Source organism: Chrysemys picta, chromosome 3 (genome assembly GCF_011386835.1).
Source record: "Chrysemys picta bellii isolate R12L10 chromosome 3, ASM1138683v2, whole genome shotgun sequence".
Classification (NCBI taxonomy): Eukaryota; Metazoa; Chordata; order Testudines; family Emydidae; genus Chrysemys; species Chrysemys picta.
Genome location: NC_088793.1, coordinates 4,934,204 through 4,960,653, shown reverse-complemented (window position 1 = coordinate 4,960,653; position 26,450 = coordinate 4,934,204). Strand labels below are relative to the sequence as shown.

The 26,450-nt window shown below is 61.2% G+C and overlaps 1 protein-coding gene across 1 annotated transcript in view; it reads left to right on the top strand.

Annotated features, from left to right (window-relative positions):
- LOC135982094 (exostosin-1-like) overlaps window positions 1-26,127 on the top strand; it is a 48,356-nt gene extending 22,229 nt beyond the window's left edge. The window contains exons 2-11 of the mRNA XM_065587281.1: window positions 14,117-14,210; window positions 14,386-14,493; window positions 16,793-16,912; window positions 19,306-19,438; window positions 21,407-21,525; window positions 22,081-22,176; window positions 22,500-22,589; window positions 23,302-23,462; window positions 24,072-24,243; window positions 25,294-26,127. Of these exons, the coding sequence (XP_065443353.1) occupies window positions 14,117-14,210; window positions 14,386-14,493; window positions 16,793-16,912; window positions 19,306-19,438; window positions 21,407-21,525; window positions 22,081-22,176; window positions 22,500-22,589; window positions 23,302-23,462; window positions 24,072-24,243; window positions 25,294-25,479 (1,279 nt within the window). The 3' untranslated portion in view covers window positions 25,480-26,127. The remainder of the gene's footprint in view (window positions 1-14,116; window positions 14,211-14,385; window positions 14,494-16,792; window positions 16,913-19,305; window positions 19,439-21,406; window positions 21,526-22,080; window positions 22,177-22,499; window positions 22,590-23,301; window positions 23,463-24,071; window positions 24,244-25,293) is intronic.
- The last annotated feature ends 323 nt before the right edge of the window (window positions 26,128-26,450 follow it).

The window sequence follows — 26,450 nt, the reverse complement described above, 5'->3', positions numbered from 1 at the left end:
TTTTACATCTTCTAGGCTCTTCCCTTTCTCGGGGGGTGATAGATTGGTTCACCTTTCTAACTGCCCAAAATTGCTGTATTTCAACGTGGCCGTTCGCTTCCCAACTTATGAGTGCCCCTGCTGTTTAGCCAAAGGCCTTAGCTTGAGAACAAGGCCTCAGACTATCATAATGAGAGAAGGCCCATACATAGGCAGACTTGGGATTGTGATTCTTTGTTTTGTACTTCTATAACTAGCTAAGTGATACGAATACACTAAATTATTAAAGTATAGGCCTTTACAGACAGGCCTGAATATCTATATCTTAACAGAAACAACTCTGTTCAGTTCAGCGCAGATTGTCAGAGGAGTCACACACGCTGCGCTCTCCCAGGGAAACTTCACTGTTGTTCCTCCTAATCATGCCACAAAGGTCATTCACTCTGTCCTTTGTGGGAAGGAAAACATAGCAAATGTGAGCCCTGCCATGGGCCAGTCAGCAGCTATCGGTCCCTGAAGGGGATCCCCCAGTGTCCCCACTCAGCCTCCTGCCACTGCTTTCCCTGGTGACCCCAGTGCAATGGGAGCCCGTGGCTCATGGGCCGTTTGGTTCCCTTAGCCCTAGTCCGCATCCGCACATTGTCACAACGTCGCCGCCTCCTGTTCCCTGTTAATTAAACTGCCCAGAATTCATTTCTTCATTAAGTGGCTTTTCTTTGTTCTGAGCTGGAGGGATTAGACTCTCCCCTTAGATGACTGGAAATTTCCTTTAAATAAATGGATCCCAAGTGAACCTAGACTCACGATGCCGCGAGTCACTTTCTCTTTCTCCAGCGCAGGTGAAAGTCTTCTCCACCCTGCCCATTAGGATAGTGTGTGTGTCTGTGTGTCTGAACCGCTGCTCTCCTACCAGCCATCTCTCTGGCCCTGTTCCCGACATAGGATCGGGTTTGTAAGCTGCACACTTCCCCTCTGTTCCCGAGGGATGGCAAAGGGAGCGATCCCACTGCATTAGAGCAGCAGGTATGGGCTGGCGCTGACCTTCCCCGGCTCATAGCCTCGCTGCTGCGGCGCAAGAGAGAGCAGCGGACGGGGAGGCAGGTCCGAGCCCCTGGTTTTCAGCCTCCCGCCCTTGGGAAGGGCTGTGTACCGAGGCCATGACAGACAGGAGGCCAGAGGGCCAGTTAGTTAGTTATTTCTCCTAGTCTAAGCAGCTCTTGCTCGATCTTGCCCGTCTCTCTAGTGTGGGCTGCGGGAAAGGCCCCAGTTAACCCCTGAGCACAAAGACAGCTCCAGCCTGGCACAATTCTCCCACGTGGCGCTCGGCCTGCGCTGCGCCTTTGTATTAAAGAGGGGAGGGGCAGGGCTGTTGTCTGGAGGTCCGCACAGCCTCGTGTCCTCCTGGTACGCCGCTCCCCGTGGTATCGAAGGCCTGGATTCCCAGGAGGGCTCAGCACACAGCTCCCCCTGGGAACAACAGGCACTTCCGGGTGCTGAGGTCTTTGGAGGAGCCGGCCCCGGGGGCTGGTGCAGAGCGCGCAGGAGGTCGGGCGCTAGGTGCATCCCAGGCCTGGCTGACTGTCTGGGCGTGGTGTCCGCTACTCCCCCGCTGGCTGGGCCGGGTGTGTGGCTGATACGGATCCGGGTTGACAGCGTGCGTGTGTCTCTGTACAGAACTGTTTGAGCGAGCGGCTGGAGCTGCCTTCAGCCCTGCCTGGTGTCCACCAATCCAGTCCTGGACCCAGGCATCCTGGAGTGCTCCTCCCTCCCTCCTTCTGGACACGTTATCCCCCAGGGAGAGCGACGTGGGGAGCTGAAATCTGCCCTGAGCTGAAGGTTCCTGGATGCTGGCTGCTGAAACTCTCTCACTGATGGGACGGTGACAGGCTTCGCTCGCTGGGCAAGACGGGCCGGGAGCTGAGAGTCCGAGCCGTCCTCTGTTCACAATGCCCCGCTAGTGACTGTGCAGCCAGATCCGAGAGGGACTCGGCCCGTTTGGCTCCCAGGCAGTCCGGACCCAACTCCTACAACCTGGGGTGAGGCCAGGAGAACGCGCCCCCATCAGCGAGCGACCGAAATGGATCCATAGACATTCCTCCTGCTGCTTGGACGGCCGCTTTGTTTTTATCTGCTGGCGCCTTAGAATCATAGAATCATAGAATATCAGGGTTGGAAGGGACCTCAAGAGGTCATCTAGTCCAACCCCCTGCTCAAAGCAGGACCAATTCCCAGCTAAATCATCCCAGCCAGGGCTTTGTCAAGCCGGGCCTTAAAAACCTCCAAGGAAGGAGACTCCACCACTTCCCTGGGGAACCCATTCCAGTGCTTCACCACCCTCCTAGTGAAATAGTTTTTCCTAATATCCAACCTGGACCTCCCCCACTGCAACTTGAGACCATTGCTCCTTGTTCTGTCATCTGCCACCACTGAGAACAGCCGAGCTCCATCCTCTTTGGAACCCCCCTTCAGGTAGTTGAAGGCTGCTATCAAATCCCCCCTCACTCTTCTCTTCTGGAGACTAAACAATCCCAGTTCCCTCAGCCTCTCCTCATAAGTCATGTGCTCCAGACCCCTAATCATTTTTGTTGCCCTCCGCTGGACTCTTTCCAATTTTTCCACATCCTTCCTGTAGGGTGGGGCCCAAAACTGGACACAGTATTCCAGATGAGGCCTCACCAATGTTGAATAAAGGGGAACGATCACGTTCCTCGATCTGCTGGCAATGCCCCTACTTATACAGCCCAAAATGCCGTTAGCCTTCTTGGCAACAAGAGCACACTGTTGACTCATATCCAGCTTCTCGTCCACTGTGACCCCTAGGTCCTTTTCTGCAGAACTGCTACCTAGCCACCTAGCTACGGTCCCTAGTCTGTAGCAGTGCATGGGATTCTTCCGTCCTAAGTGCAGGACTCTGCACTTGTCCTTGTTGAACCTCGTCAGGTTTTTTTCGGCCCAATCCTCTAATTTGTCTAGGTCCCTCTGTATCCGATCCCTACCCTCTAGTGTATCTACCATGCCCCCTAGTTTAGTGTCATCTGCAAACTTGCTGAGAGTGCAGTCCACACCATCCTCCAGATCATTAATAAAGATATTAAACAAAACCAGCCCCAGGACCGACTCTTGGGGCACTCCGCTTGAAACCGGCTGCCAACTAGACATGGAGCCATTGATCACTACCCGTTGAGCCCGACGATCTAGCCAGCTTTCTATCCACCTTACAGTCCATTCATCCAGCCCATACTTCTTTAACTTGGCGGCAAGAATACTTTCTATCCACCTTACAGTCCATTCATCCAGCCCATACTTCTTTAACTTGGCGGCAAGAATACCAGCCTTTCTGGGCTGCTGTGTCCTGGCCACGAGCTGAGGCTGCCGATGGGGTAGAGATGCCCCTGGCTGGCTGGAGGGTCATTAGTGACACCCCTGGGGGCTGCCGAGTGCTAGGGACCTGTACGTCTCCCAAGGGCTCCTCTTCCGAGCCAGACGGCTGTGGAGCAGCCAGGGTGTCCGGGGGAGCTGGCTGAGAGCCAGGCTGACCTGGGGCCAGGTGGAAGAGAGGACTCTGGGAAGGATGTGGGGAGCTGCACGTTAATTATAAAGCTAGAAGAATGATGGATGAACGTCGATAAATATTAACCCCATTTTTCCAGCTGGGGGCAATGAGGCAGCAGAGGCCACAGCCACCCAACAGAGTTGTGAATAGAACCCAGGTGTCCGGTTCCCTCTGCCACCTGCCCTGTCCTCTGAGCCGTTCTCCCACCGCAGCGATTGCAGTTCCTGACGGGAACATCATGGCTTTGGAGGGCCGGGCAGCTAGACTCTCTCCGGGAACCCCGGGCTGGCTGATATACGCCTCAGGGAAGTCACTGATAAACCTGCAGGCCACACACATCACTGAGCGCGCCCAGGAGCAAAGCAGCAAATCTCTCACAGCAAACAAACGCGAGTCGCTCCGAGCTTCCTTCTCCCCTTTCTCCCACGACGAGAGTTTGTCCGTTACCCACCTCGGCTGCAGAATTCCTGCAGGACAGCAGGGTTGGGGCCAGTCTCTGATCCCACCATAGAACCAGAGTCACTGCAGGGGCGAAGGACCATTCGCAGCAAGGCCTGGATGTGCAGCAGGGAGTGGGACCATGGCCAGGTAACATCTCTGGCAGGGCGAGAGGCTAGTGGCACAGCAGGAGGGAGCAGGGCTCTCCAGGGTTCAAACCCTGCAGCAGGCATTGTAGAGTAGAGCTGAGTGAATTGTGGGTTTGTTTTTGGGGGCTCAGTGGTTGAAAAATGGAGTTTTGTTTCTACCGCAGATTGAATTCTCTTGGGTTTTTCTTCCTGAGCGCATGTTGCGGGTTGAACAAAACGCTCCAGATGATGTTTGCCCCACAGGGGTTGCTGGGCCGCGGCCTGGTGGGGACAGACGCTGTACAGCGTGGGTGGCTCACCCCTCCAGCTCTCGGCTGCAGGCACTGACAGGGCAGAGCTGGGCTTAGGGCGGTAGGACAAGTCCCCTCCCGCCTGGGCCCTGCTCTCCTCCCCAATCCGCTGCACCCGCCTCCTTGCTGCCTGGCCTCCAGCTGGCTCCAAGCAGTGCCTGGCTAACGAAGAGCAGAGTGGTTAATTACAGCATGTGAGCTGCAGCTGAGGCCCATGTGAAACGTCCCAAAGCTCTCACTGCACATCTGTCAGGGTGGCATCTCCCCACTGCCATGCGGGCAGCTGAAGGTTTGGCTGGCATGAGGGAGCAGGTGCATTGATCCACCTCCTCTTCCAGCACAAGTACTGGTGTGGGACAAGCTGCGAAGCTGCCCCCGACTCCCGCAGCGGCTGATACCGACTCCTGCGCTCTCCCCCAGCACTGTCCTGCTACAGCCCTGCCCCCCACTGTCTCTTTATCACCCCCCAGGCTCCGAGCCAGGCAGGGGAGAGCAAGACCCAGAACCGGAGACAGGCCTGCAGGGGAATTGCCGCAGCCTCTGGGGTTCGGGAGACCTGCTCCCCCCTAGCAGGGCCACCACACAGGGAAACCCCAGCCCTTTCCCCAGGCTCAGTCCAGCACAGGCCTGGTAGGAAGTTTGATCTTACGCATTATGAGACGGAGGAAAAACTTGGTGTTGCATCCCCATCTAGCGGCTAGTGCACAGAGGGTAACAGTCTACTGCAGCTGCCAGCTAGTGGAGTTCCTCCTGTAGCTCAGGGAGGTGGCGGGCTGAAGGGCCTGATCTAGGGAAGAGGGTGGTGCCGATGCAGTTTCCACCCAGCCAGAATGTCAGAGATGCGAACAATGGTCAAAGCCTCCCGCCAGCCGGCTGTGAGATAGCAGCCTTCACCGCTCCTTGTCCAGAGCTAAACCCAACTCCCCAGTGCCCTAGCTCCACCTTCTAATTAGTATAGCCCCGCCCACAGCAGGGGTTGCTACCCTGTTTCCCCGAAAATAAGACAGTGTCTTATATTAATTTTTGCTCCCAAAGATGCGCTAGGTCTTATTTTCAGGGGATGTCTTATTTTTCAGAAATGAAAAATGCCTTATTATCGGTGGATGCCTTATTATCGGGGAGGTCTTATTATCGGGGGGATGCCTTATATTACAACGAGAGGCAAAACTGTAAGTAGGCCTTATTTTCGGAGGATGTCTTATTTTCGGGGAAACAGGGTACATACATGAGCTTGCCCACACAGAAATTTGAACCAATCCCAGGTGTTTTAAGGAGGCACTGTGCGGAGTGGGGGTGAACCCCGCCCCTGCTTTTGCAGAGAGCCCCAGGGGATGGCTAATGACCAGGAGATCAGGGGCTGGAGCACCACCAGTGAAAAAATAGGGGGTGCTCAGCACCCACCAGCCACAGCTATTCAGTGGCTCTGCCAATCAGCTGTTTGGCACCTCAGGGAGGGGCTTGGGGGAGGGCAGAGAGCAGCGAGTGGTGGGAGGGGCCTCAGAAAGGGGGTGGAGCAGGGTGGGAAGAGGCGGAGCAAAGGCAGGGCCTTGGGAGAAGGGGCGGAGCTGGGGCAGGGCCTCAGGAGAAGAGGCGGGGCCTATGCCCCCATGCAACCCATCCAGGGGAGTTATCACAGCCTCCTTGCGGCTGAAGATCCTGGTGATCTAAACTTCCCCCCGTTTGAATCTTCTCTGTTTCGTGGTCTGCCCGGCCCGGTGCAGCTTCCCGCCAGCTGAGGGCAGCCCGGCCCCTGCGGCCCGGGTGCTGTGAGGCCAGGTTCATTCATACTGGTGGGGCGCTCAGATGCAGTGATGGGGGCCCCAGAAATACACAGAGGCCCTCCGCTGCCCCATGTATCTGCTGATGCCCCACACTTTTGGGGTGGGAGGGTGATTGCTATCTCCCCCTCCCCTGGCCTATGACCGGCCCTTAGCTGCTCCTTATCTCTGCCCTAGCCGCAAGTCAATGACTGCCCTCCCTTCAGGGGTCCTGAAGCGCTCTGCAGACGGCCCAGACCGCTGCCCACCACTGACATGCAGCCACCTCTGGGGTGGGGCGCAGCGCCTGTGAAAGAGGCTGCCGTGTAAGGCTTAGGACAGGGAGGGTAGATGGATCCTGTGTGCATCTGAAGCTGCCTGGGCAGCTGGAGTGGGAGCCTGGCAGGATCTGGAGGAATTTAGCCAGGGCAGTGGCGCTCACACCCTCCCCCCGCTGAATTCAGAACCCCTCGGGGGTTCCAACATGCACCCCCCACCAAGAGCTTAGACCTCCGGCTTAACCCTGTCCTGTGCCCTTCGCTAGCCCCGGCTGCCTGGGGATCTCCAAATGCTTTCCCCGCAGTGGTGAACTGCTCATGTGCGTGCACCGATACACCACGGCCCTCCCCCTGAGGGCTAAGCGCTCGGGAGAAGACGGGTTGTGATGTGGGGGGGGGAGGGAGGAGGTACAGCTGAAAGGAGGTCCTCGCCACTTGGGAAGCAGGTCAGCTTTAGCCTCATCTGCAGGTGGGGAAACTGAGGCACCGCGGGTACATGGCTCAGTAGCAGAGCCAGGAATAGAGCTCTACTCCTGGCTCCCTGTATTTTAATCACTAGGCCTTTCTCCCTCCCCACCCCAGAAAGGCGAGTCCGAGTTACAGCAGATGAATCGGAGAGTGCCCCAGACTCCACCTGCACCAGGGGCAGGATCTGTGCTGTTGAGGGGGAGGAGCAGCTTAGACACCCGGGGCTCCGTCCCTTTAAACGGCCGAGGTCCTGCCCACGAGTTCTGCGCACAGTTCGGCTGAACACAGAGCAAGCGCCAGGTGCCCCTTGGGGATCTCCCCTGGGGCGGGGGTGCACTTGGACCATCAATCTCAGGGCCACGGCCCGGCGCTGCCTGCCGTGTTGCCGGGGGACTTGCGGATTGATGGGGGCTGTCCGCACCGCGGAGGAATGAGAGCGCTCCCCTTCCCAGGGTTCATATTTACCCTGCGGCACTGGGGCGAGACTCCAGGTTTGAAATTCGGCTGCATTAGACCCGCTGGGAACGGCCGGGTTAGTTCTCATCACATCAGAGGGCAGCTGTGGGTAGTGGTTAGAACGTGGGGGTCAGGACGCCTGGGTCCTGCTGCCGACCCGCTGCATGACAAGCGGCGCATCATGCTGCCTCTTATACCGGGTGTCTGTGCAGCGCCAACGCTGCTGATCCCAGACCAGAGCCCAACAGGCTCCTGCATCAGGGGCTCCAGAACAGGTGGGGTCAGGGGCCATGGCCGTAAGGGCGAGCGGCAGGGGAGGAGAGGAGCAAGAGGGTGGGGTCTCAGGGAGGGGTGGCATGGGGACGGGACCTTAGGGGGAGGGGCAGGGCCACAATTCGAGAGCCGGTGGCCCCCCCACTTTTAGGGACCTTCTGCCGCTCCTGTCTGCAATATAAATCAATCCTCCTAACAGTGGGATGGATCACTCCATGGTTACCTGTTCTGTTCATTCCCTCTGGGGCACCTGGCATTGGCCACTGTCAGAAGACAGGATACTGGGCTGGCTGGAATTTTGATCTGACTCCCATGGGCGTTCTTATGAAGCTAGAGGGATCACAGGGACTGCGGCTTCCAGCACTTGGCCTGGGGATTTCCATTCCCGTTGTCTGGCTGTGGCGTCTCGGGCCACTTGTCCATTTTCACCCCCACTACATCCGAGAGTTCATCCCCCATTGTGCCTGCAGGCAGGCCTGGCGCTCCAGATCCGGGCGTGAGCCCCAGTTCACCGCCCCGGGAGCTTGCGATCTCAGTGATCTGAGTTATCAGTGACTTGGAAACAGGGATGCTATTTTTGACGTAGTGTCCTGAGTAACCCGCCAGGTTTCAGTGATACCAACTAGTGGGGTAAGTGAGCATCACCAGTTCCTCTTGTCTGTTACCCAGGCTCCTAACCTTGGGATACAGGCAATTTGCAAATGTCTTCTCTGCAGGTCCTTTTGGTTCCTTGATTGATTTTCTTCTCACCCTCTCGATTTCCGTGCTGTGCGCTCATTTCTTCTCTCTTTCCACCCCCTCCTGACTGCCCTGGCCAGTCTGCCCCTGGTCCCCCTTCGGCTGAGGTGTAGGCCATCCCCACTACACAGCCACCTCTCCCCAGAGAAGGTGGGCTAGTGTTCCCTTCCAGAGCACAGGCCAGCCGCCAGTCCTGGGCACGTTCCCTGGGCCCATGCTGGGTGGGGTAACAGGCCGCGGGGTAAGCGCCTGCACCATAGGGGGCTGCAAGGTGAGGGTTGCAGTGTGGCAAGGGGGAAGGCCCGCCCCATGGGGGGTGCCAGGGTGAGAGGTGTGGGCCTGTGCTGACAGTCTTGGGTTCAATCCCTGCTGCTGACTCCGGAACAGGGTCCTTACGGAAGAGGCCCCCACTGTGGGGCTGGAATTCCAGTCGATTTCTGAGAGGCAGCCGATCCTAGAGCCAGGACCACCACCTCCTCCTCTGATCTTGAGCCCAGGGACCCCCAGACCTTTCCACCTGAGCCCTGTGCTGGCATCTCCCCGGCACCTGCAGCCCCGGCTGCTTTGTCTGCACATTTACATAATCCCCTTTAATCCAAAAGAAAAACACCCGGTTCGCCGGGGCAGGCTGGAGAGCGCGGGCGTGCGGCGAATGCCAACGAGCGCTCGGAGATGTGCTGTACGGCCGCGCCAGCGTATTAAAGTGTCACGTCGGCGTCTCTGCTGGAGGGAGCGTGTCTAAGAGTAACGGATGCGGCTGTTGACATATCAGCGACAAGCAGCAGCATCCCCGGGAGTGACAGCCCATTAAGCCATCAGGCTGATGTTAATCATTCTGTCAGAAGCGCGGGGAATGTTCATCAACATTCATTTATTTGTTACGTGGGTGCCTCCTGCCTGCAAAAGCACCGGGACTCGGGGGACCGCGGGAAAGCCACGCAGCCCTGGGGGACTCAAGTCGGATGCTGCTCATCCTGTTTGATCATCGTTACCCCTTCCTGGAGTGTAAGGCCAGACAGGATCCTTAGATCCTCCGGTCTGACAGCCTGGATAGCGCCGGTCAGAGACGCTCACCCGGTTACGCGTGTACCGCGCCCCATGATTTGTGTCTGATTGGCGTGTGAATGGTACGAAATGGAGTCAGTGACCTATTCGGTGCTGACCGTCACAGGCATGGTGTGACGGTGCTGCCCGTGAGAGCCAGCTGAGGTCACTCAGTCAGGGTGAACTGCAAACAGACCGGGGCAAACCAACCCCAAACGCTGGTGGTTATTCCAATATTTAGATTTACCAACCAGCCCAAAATAGCTTCTGTAGTACCTCACTGGTTACTCAGAAGTCCAAACAACGCAGTTCCCTTAAAGTGCCCAGCCTCAGGCCTCCGTCCAGACACACCTGTCAGATATGATGATATTACTGAAAATCTTATCTCATCATATAAAAGAAAAGGTTCTTCCAACCCCAAAGGATCAGCCACACACCCAGGTCCAGTTATAACTTAGATCTTGTCCAAAATACACACTATAGTCAATTCTTATTAACTAAACTAAAATGTATTAAAAAAAGAAAAGAGAGAGAGTGTTGGTTAAAAGATCAATCTACAGACAGACTTGAATTCAATTCTTGAGGTTCAGGTACAGAGCAGAGATGAGCTTGTAGTTGCCAAAAGTCCTTTTAGAAATAGTCCAGAGGTTATAGTCCAATGTCCATATTCAGGGTGGCTCCAGTCAGTGACTGGGGATCTCAGTCCTTATGGCTTAAGGTTTCCCCCTCTTGAAACCCAAAGCAGATCTGAGATGAAGCAGGATCGTGTCCCAGGGTTCTTATACATTTCCAGCAGCCTTTTGGCCTGAGCAAACAATAGGCTTAACTCTTCTTCTTCCAAACATCATGGCAACTAGCACAGGGTAATTTATCCATTAAACAGTTCACATCCAGGTTACCACAACCTTCAAAGAGACATAGAGACAATAATACTATTTCACTCAAGTATCATCATAAATGTTAATATTCCTTTTTGATCTTTGAATTAAAGTTATAGCAATAGACAAGACTTGTTTGCTTACATCACAAGACCTGAGCAAACATCTACCCTTGAGATCTCTAACAATGCAGACTTGCATTTCAAAGCTCTATTCATTTACCTATCTTCCTAACCAGTCCTTAAGGTTCACCCATGGGTCAGGTCAGTCTGTGAGCTAATTAACTCTTTCTGGCCCTGTCACCTTCCAATGAAATATTATATTACACTCATAATGTCACACATGTTCGAAGAGTCCTGGTGAGGCCAATGTGGGCCAAAATGCGGAAGCTTTGGGCAAGGGTTTGAGGGGGGCAGAAGATCCTAATGTGCCTTGGAAACATGATTAGATGAGCCCGTCCCGTCAAACCCCAGGGGGGACCTGGAACCCTGAGACAATCACCTGGCGGCTGGCGGCCTGGTTAGCGAAGCTGACCCTCCTGTCTGTTCCCTCTCTCGCTGGCCCTCCGAGGGAGATGCCTCTTGTTTGAGTTTCAGAGTGGTAGCCGTGTTAGTCTGTGTCAGCAAAAACAAGGAGTCCTTATGGCACCTTAGCGACTAACCCATTTCTTTGGGCATAAGCTTTCGTGGGCTAGAACCCACTTCATCAGATGCATGGAGTGAAAAATACAGTAGCGGGTAAGGCAACTCCCATCTTTTCATGTGCTAGTTATATATATACCTGCTACTGTATTTTCCACTCCATGCATCCGATGAAGTGGGTTCTAGCCCACGAAACCCTCCTCCATCCCGATGGGATCTGGGAGTCGCTGTTAAGTTAGCCTGGGACTCCTCTCAGTGACCCGGCTGCCTCTCTCGGGGGCCTGGAGAAAAGCAGCCCCCAGGCAGCGGTGGGGTGGGGCTCCCAGTGCCCAGGGATGTTTCTAGTCCACCGAAGGCTGAATTGCGGCAGGGCCCAGAGCGCGGAGGCTGCCCACGAGGGACAGGGCTCTGCAAATGGGAACAGAGGGGCAGGGGCTTTATTCCCTGGGCTGCTGCCTGGCTGAGCCGGTGAGGGTGTCATTGGGGCTGGGAGCCCATGTGCTTTAGCAAACCATACATGTGTGTGGGGGGGGGGGGCGGGGAGGGGAATCGAAATTGTCCTGGCTGCATCGGGTGATGATAACAGGAGGCTTTGCAGACTTGCTGAGAGAACCCGGGAAGCCTCTGCAAGGGGGCTCCGTAAAACACACGGCAAGTCTGTCCTTGAGTTTAAGGATAGGAGGGTTTAAGGATCATCCAGACCAGTGGGTCTCAACCAGGGCTACGCGTACCTCAGGGGGTGCACACAGCTCTTGCAGGGGTACAGCCACTCGTCTAGAGATTTGCCTAGTTTTACACCAGGCTACAGAAAAAGCACTAGCGACGTCAGTACAAGCTAACATTTCCTACAGACCAAAGAGAAAGTCAGCAATCTGTCAGTAGCAGTGGGCTGGGACACAGTATGGCTGATTTTGTAAGCGAGTCGTTTTGAAGTGAGGGGTAACTTGGGGTACGCAAGACAAATCAGCCTCCTGCAAGGGGCACAGGAGTCTGGGAAGGCTGCGACCCATCTGATCTCCAGCATGGCACAGGGGCCATGGGACTTCCCTCGGTGACTCCTGTCTCCACTCCCTCGGGCTGGGCCCCAGAGCGAAGCGGCTTGTTATTGCCATTGCCGGGAGGAATTCGGATGAGGTGTCAGAGTAACACGCTTGCCCAGTGCATGGCGCACCCTAACCTAGGGGCTGGCTCAAGCAGGAGGTAACAGCCTACTACTGCTGCCAGCTGATGGGAGTTACTCCTTTAGTCCAGCTGCAGCCCGGTTCCCTGGGACCTCCGGCCCCCACTGCCCTCGTGTTAGTGACGTCGTGCCCCAAACGCCCGACTCGGCGGCCTGGCCACTCTGGCCCATCGGCTGTGGGGTACCAGGTGTAATGGGCGGGGCCCCGGCCCCCCTGCTTGTTGAGGGTGAAAGGAGCAAAACAAGTTGAACTTCCCTGACAGGGTTGAGAAACAGACCTGGATGGTCTCCAGGACCCCGTGGCCCCTCCATTGTGAGGGGCTGGGCTCTGTGGGCAGGTGTTTTGCCCGGGGCTGGGTGGCGCACGAGGGCTCGGGAGTCAGGGTGGAATGGTGCGCAAGGGCTCTCGGCTGGGGTGGCAGCGTGCGAGGGCTCTGAGCTGGGGCAGCAGCGTGTGAGGGCTCTGGGTTCGGGGGGCAGCATGCGAGGGCTCTGGGTTCAGGGGCAGCGGGCGAGGGCTCTGGGGTTGGGGGGCAGCGGGCGAGGGCTCTGTGGTCAGGGGGGCAGCGTACGAGGGCTCTGGGGTCAGGGGCAGTGGACGAGGGCTCTGGGGTTGGAGGCAGCAGGCGAGGACTCTGGTTTCGGGGGGGCAGCGGGCGAGGACTCTGGGTTCAGGAGGCAGCGTGCAAGGGCTCTGGATTTGGGGGGCAGCGTGCGAGGGCTCTGGGTTCGGGAGGCAGCAGGCAAGGGCTCTGGGTTCGGGGGACAGCGGGCGAGGGCTCTGGGGTCAGGGGCAGCGGGCGAGAGCTCTGGGGTTGGAGGCAGCCGGCGAGGGCTCTGGGGTCAGGGGGCAGCGGGCGAGAGCTCTGGGGTTGGAGGCAGCCGGCGAGGGCTCTGGGTTTGGGGGGCAGCGTGCGAGAGCTCTGGGGTTGGGGGGGCAGTGTGCGAGGGCTCTGGGTTCAGGGGGCAGCCGGCGAGGGCTCTGGGTTAGGGGGCAGCGGGCTAGGGCTCTGGGTTCGGGGCAGCGTGCGAGAGCTCTGGGTTCGGGGGGGCAGCGTGTGAGGGCTCTGGGGTCAGGGGGCAGCATGCGAGGGCTCTGGGTTGGAGGCAGCGGGCGAGGACTCTGGTTTCGGGGGGCAGCATGCGAGGGCTCTGGGGTCAGGGGGCAGCATGCGAGGGCTCTGGGGTCGGGGGCAGCGGGCTAGGCTCTGGGTTTAGGAGACAGTGTGCGAGGGCTCTGGGATCAGGGGCAGCGTGCGAGGCCTCTGGGTTCGGGGGCAGCAGGCAAAGGCTCTGGGGCAGGGGGCAGCGTGGGAGGGCTCTGGGTTCAGGGGCAGCGTGCGAGGACTCTGGGGTTGGAGGCAGTGGGCGAGGGCTCTGGGGTTGGGGGCAGCGGCGTGTGAGGGCTCTGGGTTCGGGGGCAGTGTGCGAGGGCTCTGGGTCGGGGGCAGCGTGCGAGGACTCTGGGGTTGGAGGCAGGGGGTGAGGGCTCTGGGTTGGGGGCAGCGTGCGAGGGCTCTGGGGCCAGGGGGCAGCGGGCGAGGGCTCTGGTTTTGGGGGCAGCGTGTGAGGGCTCTGGGGTCAGGGGGCAGCGTGCGAGGGCTCTGAGGTCGGGGGGCAGTGTGTGAGGGCTCTGGGTTCGGGGCAGCGGGCGAGGGCTCTGGGGGCGGGGCAGTGTGCGAGAGCTCTGGGGTCAGGGGGCAGCGGGCGGGGGCTCTGGTTTCGGGGCAGCGTGTGAGGTCTCTGGGGCCAGGGGGCAGCGTGCGAGGGCTCTGGGTTCGGGGGCAGCGTGCGAAGGCTCTGGGGTCGGGGGGGCTGCGTGCGAGGGCTCTGGGGTTGGAGGCAGTGGGCAAGGGCTCTGAGTTCGGGGCGGGGGCAGCACATGGATGTGGAGCCCTGCCTGAGTCACACCAGCTGGCACCGGCCGAGCTAGTCAGACCCCCACGTGTGGGCTCTGCTCCGGCCGTCGCCTGACTCGTCTCCCCGCCCCGCAGGTACGATTCCCAGGAGCTGATGCACAACTCCAGCTTCTGCCTGGTGCTGCGGGGCCGGCGCTTGGGCTCCTTCCGCTTCCTCGAAGCTCTCCAGGTAAGCCAGGCCCCGAGCCAGGCCCTGTCTCCCCCCGACACCCCCACGCTGCTCCCCCACCCCGTTCCCAGCCACGTGGCGCCGTCTGTCCCGGCTGCTGTGTGCGCCCGCCGCTGGACGGACAGACGGACGCACGCCCCTGCCTGGCTCACCCGGCCCTGTCCCCCCTTCGCAGGCCGCCTGCATCCCCGTGCTGCTGAGCAACGGCTGGGAGCTGCCCTTCTCCGAGGTCATCGATTGGAACAAAGCCGCCATCATCGGGGACGAGAGACTCCTCCTCCAGGTAGGGGCCACGCGCTCGGGGGGGCAGCCTGACTCCCCGGCCCCTCTGAGACACCCCCCGCGTGGCAGGAAAGCCGCCCCTGCTCCGGGCTCCGTGGGCCTGACGCGGGGTCCGGCCGGGGTGAGGTGGGGAAAGCCCTTTAACCCGCCCCCCAGGGCCACCATCCCCATCAACTGCAGCCCCCAGCCGCCCGCTCCGCATGGCCCACCCTTCCGGAGGAGAGCAGGAGCGAGAAGCAGCGTGTGAAGGAGGCAGGATCGGGTGCTGCGCTCTCCCAGCTCCGGGGCACCGGTGCCAAAGGGCAGTGCCAGGCTGGGCTCGCACCCAGACCGGCATCATGGGGAGCTGCAGGGCACCTCAGTGACTGGCCCCCAGCCAGACCTGGCTTCTTCCTACCTTGGTACCAAGGCACAGAGGGGTCCTACAATCCCAGCTCTGCTCTCTGAGCTCTCTGCCCAGAGGCACGGGCACCGGCAGAGCTGTGTGTGGGGAGCTCAGGGCTGGGGTATCAGGGGGCTGTGGGGCGGGATTGGGGCACCGGCAGAGCTGGGGGAGGGGAGCACAGGGCTGGAGTAGCAGGGGGCTGTGGGGCGGGATTGGGGGGCACCGGCAGAGCTGTGTGTGGGGAGCCCAGGGCTGGGGTAGCAGGGGGCTGTGGGGCGGGATTGGGGGGGCACCGGCAGAGCTGTGTGTGGGGAGCCCAGGGCTGGGGTAGTAGGGGGCTGTGGGGCGGGATTGGGGGCACTAGCAGAGGTGTGGGTGGGGAGCTCAGGGCTGGCAGGGGGCTCTGAGGCGGGATTGGGGGGCACTGGCAGAGCTGTGGGAGGGGAGCCCAGGGCTGGGGTAGCAGGGGGCTGTGGGTCGGGATTGGGGGGCACTGGCAGAGCTGGGGGAGGGGAGCCCAGGGCTGGGGTAGCAGGGGGCTGTGGGTCGGGATTGGGGCACTGGCAGAGCTGGGGAGGGGAGCTCAGGGCTGGGGTAGCAGGGGGCTGCGGGTCGGGATTGGGGGGCACTGGCAGAGCTGGGGGAGGGGAGCCAGGGCTGGGGTAGCAGGGGGCTGTGGGTCGGGATTGGGGCACTGGCAGAGGTGTGGGTGGGGAGCTCAGGGCTGGCAGGGGGCTGTGGGTCGGGATTGGGGGCACTGGCAGAGCTGGGGGAGGGGAGCTCAGGGGTGGGGTAGCAGGGGGCTGTGGGTCGGGATTGGGGGGCACTGGCAGAACTGGGGGAGGGGAGCTCAGGGCTGGGGTATCAGGGGGCTGTGGGACGGGATTGGGGGCACTGGCAGAGCTGGGGGAGGGGAGCCCAGGGCTGGGGTAGCAGGGGGCTGTGGGTCGGGATTGGGGGGCACTGGCAGAGCTGGGGGAGGGGAGCCCAGGGCTGGGGTAGCAGGGGGCTGTGGGTCAGGATTGCGGGACACTGGCAGAGCTGTGTGCAGGTGAAACATGCCAAGCTGCTGCCTGCATTCTGCCAGCCGGATTAATGCTGCCCTTCCATTGGTTTAGAAGCATGCCCCCCTCTGGCCGGCTGGGCCCTCTCTTGGGGGATGCCCCTGCCAGGCCCCTGTGACTGTGGGCCCAGGGAGGTACAGCCCAGACGTAACCACAGCGGGCTGGACCAGGAGAACATCAGCCCCCAGCCGTTCCTAAGGCCCCCGTGTGCTCCGGGCTCCCGGGCTCGCCCATCCGAGGGGGGCAGAGGGGGCTGCACAGACCCACGCTCCTGATGGCACCAGAACTGTTCAGCCCCAGCCCCCTGCGATCCCAACCCGAACTCCTGGGAATGCGGCGACGTCCCAGGCCATGGGGGGGTCTGAGAGCAGCATGAAGGGCGGGGCGGCTGTCTCACCCCACACCCAGCCTGCTGCCGGAGCTGGGGCATGTATCTGGGGCAGCAGGGCCCAGGGCTGGGGCATGGTTCCGGATAGTCCTGTTCCCATCTCCACCACTCACTCAGGGGGTAGGTTCAGGCCGCTCAGCGCCCCGCCCACCCTGGGCCTCCCTTCTCCTCTCTGTGAAATGGGCACAATAAGACCAGTCATGGGCGACCACCTAATGAATGGTACAACGTGCGATCGACGACTCTGTGGGCCAGATCTTCAAGGGCTCAGCTCCCCCAGCCGGGGTCAGATTCCCCGGCCAGCTCGGGGGGTTGGCTGCTGAGCTCTCCAGCCCCACATCAGCACATCCCCCCAGAGCTGCACTTACCCAAGAGAGACCCCAGCCAGCTGGCCACGTCCCTGGCTCTGGGGGTCATCTTAGCCCACCACCGACCTTCCCTCACCCCCTCCGCTCTCTTCCAGATCCCCTCGATAACCCGCTCCATAGACCACGACAAAGTCCTGGCGCTCCGGCAGCAGACCCAGTTCCTGTGGGAGACGTACTTCTCCTCGGTAGAGAAAATTGTGCTGACCACCCTCGAGGCGAGTGCTCCCGGCTTTGTACGCTCCTCGGTTACAGACATTGTCCCCTCACTCGGGATGGGGGAAGGACTGGTGGGGGAGACAGTGGGTCTGGTTCGTGCACCGGAACGTGGAAGAGGGCAGGAGAATGGCTTGAGTGGGAGAACAGGAGAGGCTCAGCAGGGAGGAGCGGATGTGCGGGCACCTTGCTCCTTCCCTTTGGAGCATTGTGGGAGGTGTTTACAGTCTGCCCCAGACCCAGGCACTGCTTACCTCTCTCTTACGTCCTCTGAGCTTAATCTCAGAGGGGGAGAGGGGTCGGCAGTGCGGAGACGGCGCTGCTGGGTCAAGAGAGCTGTCACCCAGGTCAGGATCTGTGATCCTGTGTGGAGGTGCAGAGCTCATCTGCTGACTCATCCTGGCAGTCAGAACAAGTGGCTCCTATGAGCTGCAGCCATGACTAAGATGGGTTGCGTGTCTGGGGGTGGGGGGGCTAGGCGATCCCTGCGGGGAAATATTCTAGAACTGCCAAGCTCAGGGGACAGTTCAGGCTGAGGTTTAGGTGATGAGGTTGTTTAACAGTAACGACAAACCCCGGGAGGCGGGGAAGTGTGGATCACATCGTGTGTGTGTGCGTGTGTGTGCGCCCAGGGGAACCCTTACCAGCGTACGGGAAGTTCATGCATCCATGTGTCCCTGCCCCAGGGCACCGCTCCATAGCTCCTGGTGTGGCGGCTCGGGCAGGGCCTTGGGGAGCTAGGACCGAGGTGGCCAGTTCCCAGACCCTGCTGTGGATTTTCTGGCAGTCTGAAAAGCGCGTTGGGATCCTCGGGGCTGGGAGGTGACACAGAAATGCAGCTGTTCCCTGCAGCAAGGGCACTGGAAGGAGACTAGGGGACAAGGCCCTTGTCTAACTTCTCCCATCCAAAGTGCTGCCACCCGTGAATGAATAAAGCCTCACCGTCATCCCCATTGTGCCGGTGGGGAAACCGAGGCACAGAATGACCTGCTCAGGGCCGCCGGGGGTCAGCGGCAGAGCAGGACAGAAGCAGCGCCCCGGGCCCAGCCCGCACTCTCTGCAGAGTTGCTGGGCTGTTCTGTGCCTCTCCCAAGCTCGCCGTGGCCCGGTGAGAGGCGAGTGAGGCCAGCGGTGGCTCTCTGGGATGCGGTCTGGTCTGTGGCGGGCGGGGAAAGGGCTCCTCAGGGCTACGGGCCGGTTATCTCTGTGCTTCGTTCGTCAGGCAGTTGGGGGCCCGGGCTGCGCTGCGGGGGGTCAGTGGCCGTAGGAAGGAACGTTGCAGATTCTCAGCAGTGCAGAAAAAGTCCCCAGCAGCTGCCAACCCAGCTGGTGTGTTCGCGGCCTGGAGCATCGCGGTGCCCAGGGAGATCAGGGTGCCTGCCGCAGCGTTACCGTCGGCTGGGAGAGGCCAGGCTGGATCCACACTACAGGCCGAGGAGCCGGCGCAGGGGGCCGGGCGGTGGGGAGACCTCGGGTGGTTTGTAGCTGCCGTGGGTACACCCCGTCACAGGCTGAGGGCACCCCTGGTCCCCAGCCCCAGGCCTCAGGGCGGGCCCCTCAAGCTGGCGTGCGGCCATATCCCAGCCAGTTCGTCTCGGCTGCACCAGTGTGATCAGAGCCCTTGGCCCCGTGTAATGGCTCCCGCTCGGCTGGGGCCCTGCACCGGCAGATCTCAGTGGGGGCTCGGGGCCTGGTGCCAGGCACTGTACAGACCTTTCAGTGAGAGATGCTGGCCCAGGCCCACAGAGCTCCATGTAGACACAACGGGGAGGGGAGCCAGCCAGAACCGGGCGGATGACGAGGGCCCAATGACACAAGTGAGCAGTAACCGTCGCTCGCTGCCAGCCTGACTGTGGCTGTGCAGCAGTTTGGAGATCTGTGAGACCCGGGTTCAATTCCCGCTCCCCAGCCACCCAGTGTGACCCTCAGCAAGCCTGCTGCCAGCTCCCCGCGGGGCCGTGAATCCCCAACGCTCACTGCTCCGACTCGCTCCCGTGGCGTCCAGCAGCTGGTCGGCACCAGCTGGCCTCCCCTCCAGTCTAGGCCCCTCTAGGGTCAACCTTGCCCAGCTGACTGGCGACGAGGGGGGTTAACCTGCGTCTACACTGGGGAAAGGTCACGGCTGTGCTGGGGCTAGGTAACACGTGTTCGCTAACCCCAGATTAACCCACCTCATCTCCTAACCGAGACAAACCCAGTGGGGGGCAGGAGCCCAGCCCAGCTCTCCAGCCACTAACAGAGATTGCTGTGCCGTGTGGCCCAGCGTGCTGGTTCCCGCCCTGGGGTATATGGGGCAGAGCCGGAGGCCGGGGCAGTGCAGCCTCCACGGCTGAGCCTCGCAGGGCCTAGCCCAGGGTCAGTAACGCGGCTCCCCCGGCCCCCTCTTTGTTTTCAGATCATCCAGGACCGAATCCAGGCGCACGTCAGCAGGAACCACGTGATGTGGAACGCGCAGCCGGGCGGGCTCTACGCGCTCCCCCAGTTCTCCACCAGCCTCGCCGACTTCCCCTTCTACTACTTCGCCCTGGGTAGGCAGCAGCGACGGCGAGAGAGGCCAGGCCCTGGGAATTGGCACGGGGGGCTCAGGCCTGGCTAGGCATCGGAGCTGGAGTCCCTGGTTCCCAGGCTGGGCTGGGAACCCCCAATGGGGTAACAGCCCGTGGGCTGAGCAGAATATAGAGGGGTCGTGGATTTCGGATTCTCCTGGTGGGGCCGTGGGGCCCTCAAGCTTTGGCGCAGTGAGTTACAGCGGGTGGGGGTTGCTCAGGAGCGGCCCAGGACAGGAATAGCCGGGGGGGGGGGGCACTGCTGGTCAGGACGGGGCAGCGGAGGTGGAAGATGAGTGGGTCACGCCCACAGCTCTGCAGCGCCTCCTGCTGTTCCAGCCCAGCCTGTGGCAATGGGCTTTTCCCGCAGATAGCTGGGGAGGAGCCGGCTGGAGAGTCACTCCTGAGTCAGCCCCACCCAAGAGAACAGCTGGAATTCAGGGAGGGGCGGTCACGGGGCCCGTGGTGCCGGTGCCAATGGATCTGGCCCATTTTACAGTGTCCGGCTCTGCCGGCCCCCTCAGTCCTGGTGTGCAACCCCACCCTTATCCCAACCATGGGCTCCCCACACACAGCTCCGCCGGCCCCCTCAGTCCTGACCCACAGCCCCCTGCTACCCGAGTCCCAGGTGCCCTTCATACTGAATCTTCCCCATCCTGCCATTCCTGTCTTCCTGCTCCCTTTTATCTCCCTTCCTACCTGCAGCCGCCGGCCAGCCCCACGTGCTGGGGGGGGCTGCTCAGTTGGTGGCAGGCTGAGGATTGACGGGAGGGGATCGGTTCCTGCAGGGTTTGCGGGTGTCTCTGCTGGGGGAGATCGGCCCTTCCACCAGCTCACGGATGCACTTTGCAGACACTGACCTCCCGGCTGCACCTAATGCATCAGCCCCGGGGTTGGGGCTAGAACTCGTACAGCGACGCCACATCCCCTTCTAGTGGCCGGTCCCGTGAATGGCGTTACCCCGTTAGCTAGAGTGGCAGAGGGCTGATGGGACAGATCCTGGGTTCAAACCCAGGGTGTGTCTGGTGTCGCTCTCTGATCCCCGGCACGTAGGCTCCTGGTTTGTTTCAGGATCCAGCTTAAAATTTCCAGCCTTTTCTAAACCAGCCCTTCAAAGGGAGGCAAAAATAGGGGCCTGCCTTTTGTGTGCTGTGTCTGTCTTAGGGTTTCACCGTGCGGCCCATCACCCTCGGATCTGGGCACTGTCCACATGACATCTGTAGCACTAGTGACATCCCTGCCAGACACCAATGAGTCCCCGGCACGCTCCCTTTTCAGGATCAGAACTCTGCTGGGGGGGTTAGCTTTGGTTTCAGATTTTATGAATTTCCCCCTTTTCCTCTGACGTACGAAGAAGACCAGAAAGGGGGTTTTTAAGTGTTTTTTCCTGCTTCTTTTCCATTAGAAAGCCAGGTCTTGTCTAGCTGGAACTCTACGAGCATCACAGGGGCCTGAAAGCGGAGGGATTGGGAGGGGAAGGGTGTTTTAGTCAGATAGCTCCAGACTTGGTTTTTATCACCCATCCATTGCCCAGCCACCACTTGGGAGAAAGGATGTCTCTGTTAACGACTGACATCTGGTAAAGACGCTCTGGGGGTGAAAGAAAAGCTTGACAGCCCGACCCCTCCGGCTGAGGGAGCAGGGGGCGCAGAGCCCAGCCCAGCACTGAGGACTGTTTTAAATCTCGGGATTTTTAAGCCAATCTCCTGATTGTGGGGGCTGACTCCTGAGTGCGTGGGGCCAGTGATGCTGCACTCTGCTTGGCCATTCCCCGCCCCCCACGGCCAGGCCCCGAGAGCGCTGTGAACTCCTCCGTCCATCTTCTCCGCCCCAACCCTGCCCAGCTGCCGCCAGACTGTTCCCCTCCCCCTCCTGCCTGCCGTGGGCCCCTTGTCCCTGAGCTTGGCTGGGAGCCCGGGCCAGTCCGAGCCAGGTCGTGTGTCATTGCAGGGCGAAGCCCGGCCAAGGAGTTCACCGCCGTCATCCAGGCCGTGTCGCCGCTGCTCTCGCAGTCCCAGCCCATCGTCAAACTCATCCTGGCGGTCGCCAAGTCCAAGTATTGTACCCAGGTACGGGCCCACCTGCCGGGGGAGGGACAGAGCGCCACCTCCTTGGGCCTTGGCCTCTGGTCTGATCCCTGATCCCAGCCACAGTGGGAGCTGTGCCCCTCCACCCCAGGGTGGGGCTGGGCGAGAAAACCATAGGGGGAGCGGGTCCAGGCTGTGCCGGGGATGGAGGCTGGGTGGTAGGGGATGGGTCCAGGCCATTCCGGGGATGGAGGTTGGGGGGCGGGTTTGGCCCAGGCTATGCCAGGGGTGGAGGCTGGGCGGCGGGGTCGGTCCGGGCCCTTCCGGTGATGGAGGTTGGGTAGTGGTGTGGGTCTGGGCCTGTCCCTATAGGCCCCTGGGTGTATCTGGCTGAGGTGCTGTCCCTGCAGGTGTCTCTGCCCAGGCCATGCACCGTGCTGACCAGCGTGATGGTAGCCCCAACTCTGCCCTGGGTGTGGACGAGACCGGTGCTGCTGGCTGGTCGTGGCTGACGCTTGGCAAAGGTCTGAGCCCGGGGCTGGTCGGGGCCGTAACCCGCCCTGCCATGAACCCGGCCCTGCCCTGTCCCTGCTGCAGATCGTGGTGCTGTGGAACTGTGAGAAGCCCCCGCCCCCGAGGAGCCGGTGGCCGTCCGTCCCCGTGCCACTCAGCATCGTGGAAGGGGAACACAAGGTAGGGGGGCCCTGGGGCTGCAGCGCTGCTGGGGGTGGGAGGGCAGGAAGGGGAGCAGTGGCTGGGTTTAGGGTGCGGGGGTGTGGTCGCAGTGGCTGGGATTTGTGGGTGGGCGTGGTCACAGTGGCCGGGGTGGGGGCGTGGCTGGCTGGGATTGGGGGCGTGATCACAGTGGCCGGGGTGGGGGCATGGCTGGCTGGGATTGGGGGCGTGGTCACAGTGGCCGGGGTGGGGGCGTGGCTGGCTGGGATTGGGGGCGTGGTCACAGTGGCCGGGGCGGGGGGCATGGCTGTCCAGGGTTTAATTGCTTTCCCCTTGCACAGACCATGAGCAGCCGTTTCTTTCCCTATGAGCTCATCCGGACAGACGCCGTGCTGAGCCTGGACGAGGACACCATCCTATCGACCAACGAGGTGAGGCCAATGGGGGGGAGGGTCCAATAATCCCCATTGTCCCTCCCTGCAGGACTGAGGCACATCTCAGAGCCGGGTGGGGAGAGTCCAGGGCTGGGATAGCCCCAGGGGCTGGCTGGGGGCAGCATTGGCAGAGCAGGAGAGGCGGGAGGAGGGGCACCGGCAGAGCGGGGTGGGGCGGAGGCTGGGGCAGGTCTGGAGGGCCCTGCGGTGCAGCGACAGAGCTGTGTACTGGAGACTCACACAGTATCTGCCCGTGCTGCACCTGGCCGTATCCCACACTGCTCATCGGCTGCTCACAGCAGGTCAGACACTGGGATGCAAAAGGAAGCAGCATTTGGGAATGGCCCGGGCCTAGAGAAAGCAGAAATTTCAACTCCATGCCCAAGCAGGGGCCGGAGAAGTCTCTGATGCCTGGTGACGGGCGACCTTATGAACGCTGATAGCAGCAGGGCTCCTCTGGCCATGGACAAATGGATCTGCTCCAGCAGGGGGCGCTGAGGCTCCCAGGCCGCTGCCCCCTAGGGCTAGGCAGACCCCCAGCCAGAGGTTCGGTCCAGAACACCGTGGGCTGGGCGAACGCAGCTGTATTAGCCACGGATGGCGGGGCAGGGTCAGTGCCGGGGCTGCCGTGCCAAGCCTGGCTTGTTAATCCTGGTTTCGTTCCTTTCCCGTCTTCCCCCCGACCTGCCCCTGCCATCGGGGCCTCCAGGTTGACTTTGCCTTCACTGTGTGGTGTAGCTTCCCGGAGCGCATCGTGGGCTACCCGGCCCGGAGCCATTACTGGGACAAGAGCAAAGGCTGGTGGGCGTACACCTCCAAGTGGACTAACGAGTACTCCATGGTGCTGACCGGGGCAGCGTTCTACCACCGGTGAGCTGGGGGGCGGGAGGGAGGGGGCAGTGCATGCGGCCGGGAACCCGGCTCTGGGCAGGAAATCACATGGAGCTGGGGGCTGCGTACGACGTGCCGCTGGCAAGGCACAAACGTTTGCCTGGCCTGGCAGAGCACCGGGCAGCCTCCGGCAGGCACCAGCCGCGAGCGCTGGCTGTACAGCAGGGCCAATGTACAGAGAGACTAACGCGAAGCAGTGGGCTCCCCGGGGACACCCCTGCAACCTCAGCTCTCCCGAACGAGGGCTCTGGCTGACAGCAAAACCTTCTCCGTAACCTCCCGCCCTTTGCAAGTCTTGTCCCCCCATTGCCACCTGACCTGGCTAATGGGGAGCCCCAGTGTGGCTGCTGGCTTTGCAGGGTCTCGCCTCTCCCTGCTCAGAGCAGGTCTCCCTGATGTGGCCACCCTTGTGCTAGCAGCTCCAGGAGCATCTCCGGCCAGAATTACTCTTGGGAAGACCATGGGCCAGACCCGTCGCTGGCGCGTCTCTGTTGCCTTGGGAGGAGACCCACCGGGGCCAATTTGGCCGGGGGTCTCACACCCCCCCGGCACTCACTGAGCGCTGCCTGTTTGCCCTCTCCTTGGCAGGTACTATCATTACCTGTACACCTTCTACCTGCCCGCCAGCCTGCACAGCATGGTGGACCAGATGGCCAACTGCGAGGACATCCTGATGAACTTCCTGGTTTCCGCGGTCACCAAGCTCCCGCCCATCAAAGTCACCCAGAAGAAGCAGTACAAGGAGACCATGATGCAGCAGGTTGGTTTCCTGGCTGCCTCGAATGCATGGAACTGGAGATGGCCCTCGGCACAGAGAGCCCGTGCCAGCCTGGGGATCCAGCCCGACCCTCCCTTGTGCAGCAGAGAGCCCTGCCCCTGCCCCTGCCGCGGGCGCCCTGCGCTCAGCCCCAGCGCGCCCTGGGACGAGGGTGATTCCCCCGCTGCGTGGGGAGGGGCTTGGGGCTGGCGCATGGCTCTGAGTCCAGCTCTGTCCTGCTGCCGTTACCTTTCGGATCCCTGCGCTGCCCTCCTGTGGCACCGGAGGTTGTGGCACATCGAAATTGAGCTAATTTCCCCACAGCAGCTGGGGGCCCCGGCGGCCTGATTCTCAGCGGTGCTGGGCACCCGCCGGGGTCTGAGGATCAGGCCCAGGCACCAAAATCGGAGGCTGCTGCTGAAAACGTTGGCCACTGCCTCGGCCAGCTCAGCTCCCGGCCCTTCCCGACATGCGCTGCTCCCAAACCCCCTGAATTACCTGCTGCCCAGGCAGCCCGCGGCCGAACTGCTCCCTCCACCCAGGGGCAGATTTCTGGGGTGACGGGGGCATGCCACATGGTGCCGAATGCGTTTGGGGCTGGCTGTCAGGACACCCGGGTTCTGTGCCCGGCGCAGGGGCTGGTTTGCTGGGTGAGCTCACCGGGCTGCGTCTGTTTCCCCGTGGCTGGGATGGGGGTGGTGGGCAGCGCATTGCACGGCTGGGCAGTGAAATCTGTCTCGATACGATTCGTATCTGGCCCCTTCATTGCAGCCTCCTTGCCGTGGTCTCTGTCCTCCCCACAGCCTCCTGAGGTAGGAAGGTGCTGTCAATGGGGAAACTGAGGCAGACAGACTTACTGGAGCAGGGAATTAAAGCTGGGTTACTCATGGCCCTGTCTAGCGCCCCCCACTGGGCCCCCCTTCCTCTGACAGGCTCCGTTATCCCTGCAAGGCCGCTGTGCTCTGGGCGTTTGAGTGACGCCCCGGAGCTCCTGCATGGTCAGGGACCTCCCGCCTTTGCGCTGAGGGACCCTCTCCCACCTTCCCTCCCCAGGGCTCCAAGACGTCCCGCTGGGCCGACCCGGAGCACTTTGCCCAGCGCCAGGCCTGTATGAACTCCTTCGCCAGCTGGTTCGGCTTCATGCCCCTCGTCCATTCGCAGATGCGGCTGGACCCCGTCCTCTTCAAGGACCAGGTCTCCATCCTGCGCAAGAAGTACCGGGACATCGAGAGGCCGTAGAGCTGCCGAAGCTGCGGACGGAGAGGAAGGACGGGGTGGGGGACCCCCCAAAGGAGCCTGCGGAGAAGGGACTCTCTCTTGGGAGCCACGGAGGCTTGGGCCGTGGGGCAGGGCCGGGCCGTGGGGCACAGGCAGGGGAGATGGCTGATGGGCCTGGCTCTGGGGTTAACCCGCTGGGGACAGTCGGAGGCTCGGGGATGCAGAGCGCAGAGTCCAGGAGTAGTTCAGTGACTGATCGCTCGGAGGTTCGTGTCACTGTTTGGTTCTGGTTTTATCGCTTTCAAGCTAAGAATCGTGCCTCCTCTCCAGGCCCCCGAGCTGCGAGTGCAGACGGAGCTGCACCGAGACACCCCGCTCGGCCGCTCCCTTGTTTGATCTTTAGCTGCCTTTTACCTTGGTCGCCCAGCAAGGGCTCAAAGCCCTTTTCCTCTGGGTGCTTCGCACACGACGACGTCCCTGCCTGCAGGTCCGGCTCACCAGAGAGCGGCCGGGGGCCGAGCCTCCGCGCCGGGCGAGCGTGGGAGCCCAGGGAATCCGTGGGGTAGCCGAGTGCACTGCCCTGCGGTCCCCAGGCCGTGCCCAGGCAGGAGGGAGAGATCTGAGTGGGGCACGTGGGGCTGCCAAGCACTGAAGGGGGGCAGGGAGCAAAGCCCCAGGGGTGTCAGATCCCCCGCCCCACGCTCGCAGGGGTGGTAGAGAAGGGTCACACCGCTCCGTGTCTGCACCAGCTCAGGGCTTGACTGAGGATCCCCGGCAGATCGTTCTGCATCTGGACGAGGCAGGGGGGACATGTCCCCTCCTTCCCCCTTCCAAGAGGTGTCCCCACTACATCCTGCCAGCCCCTGGCCGTGGGGGATCCCACAGCAGCCCCCAGGAGATCTTCAGCGCCCCGCTCAGCCCGGAGGCAGCTCCCCCATCTGAATCTCCCCTGGAATGGCTGGGAGGAGGGCTGGCGAGGGCGGCAGAGCTGC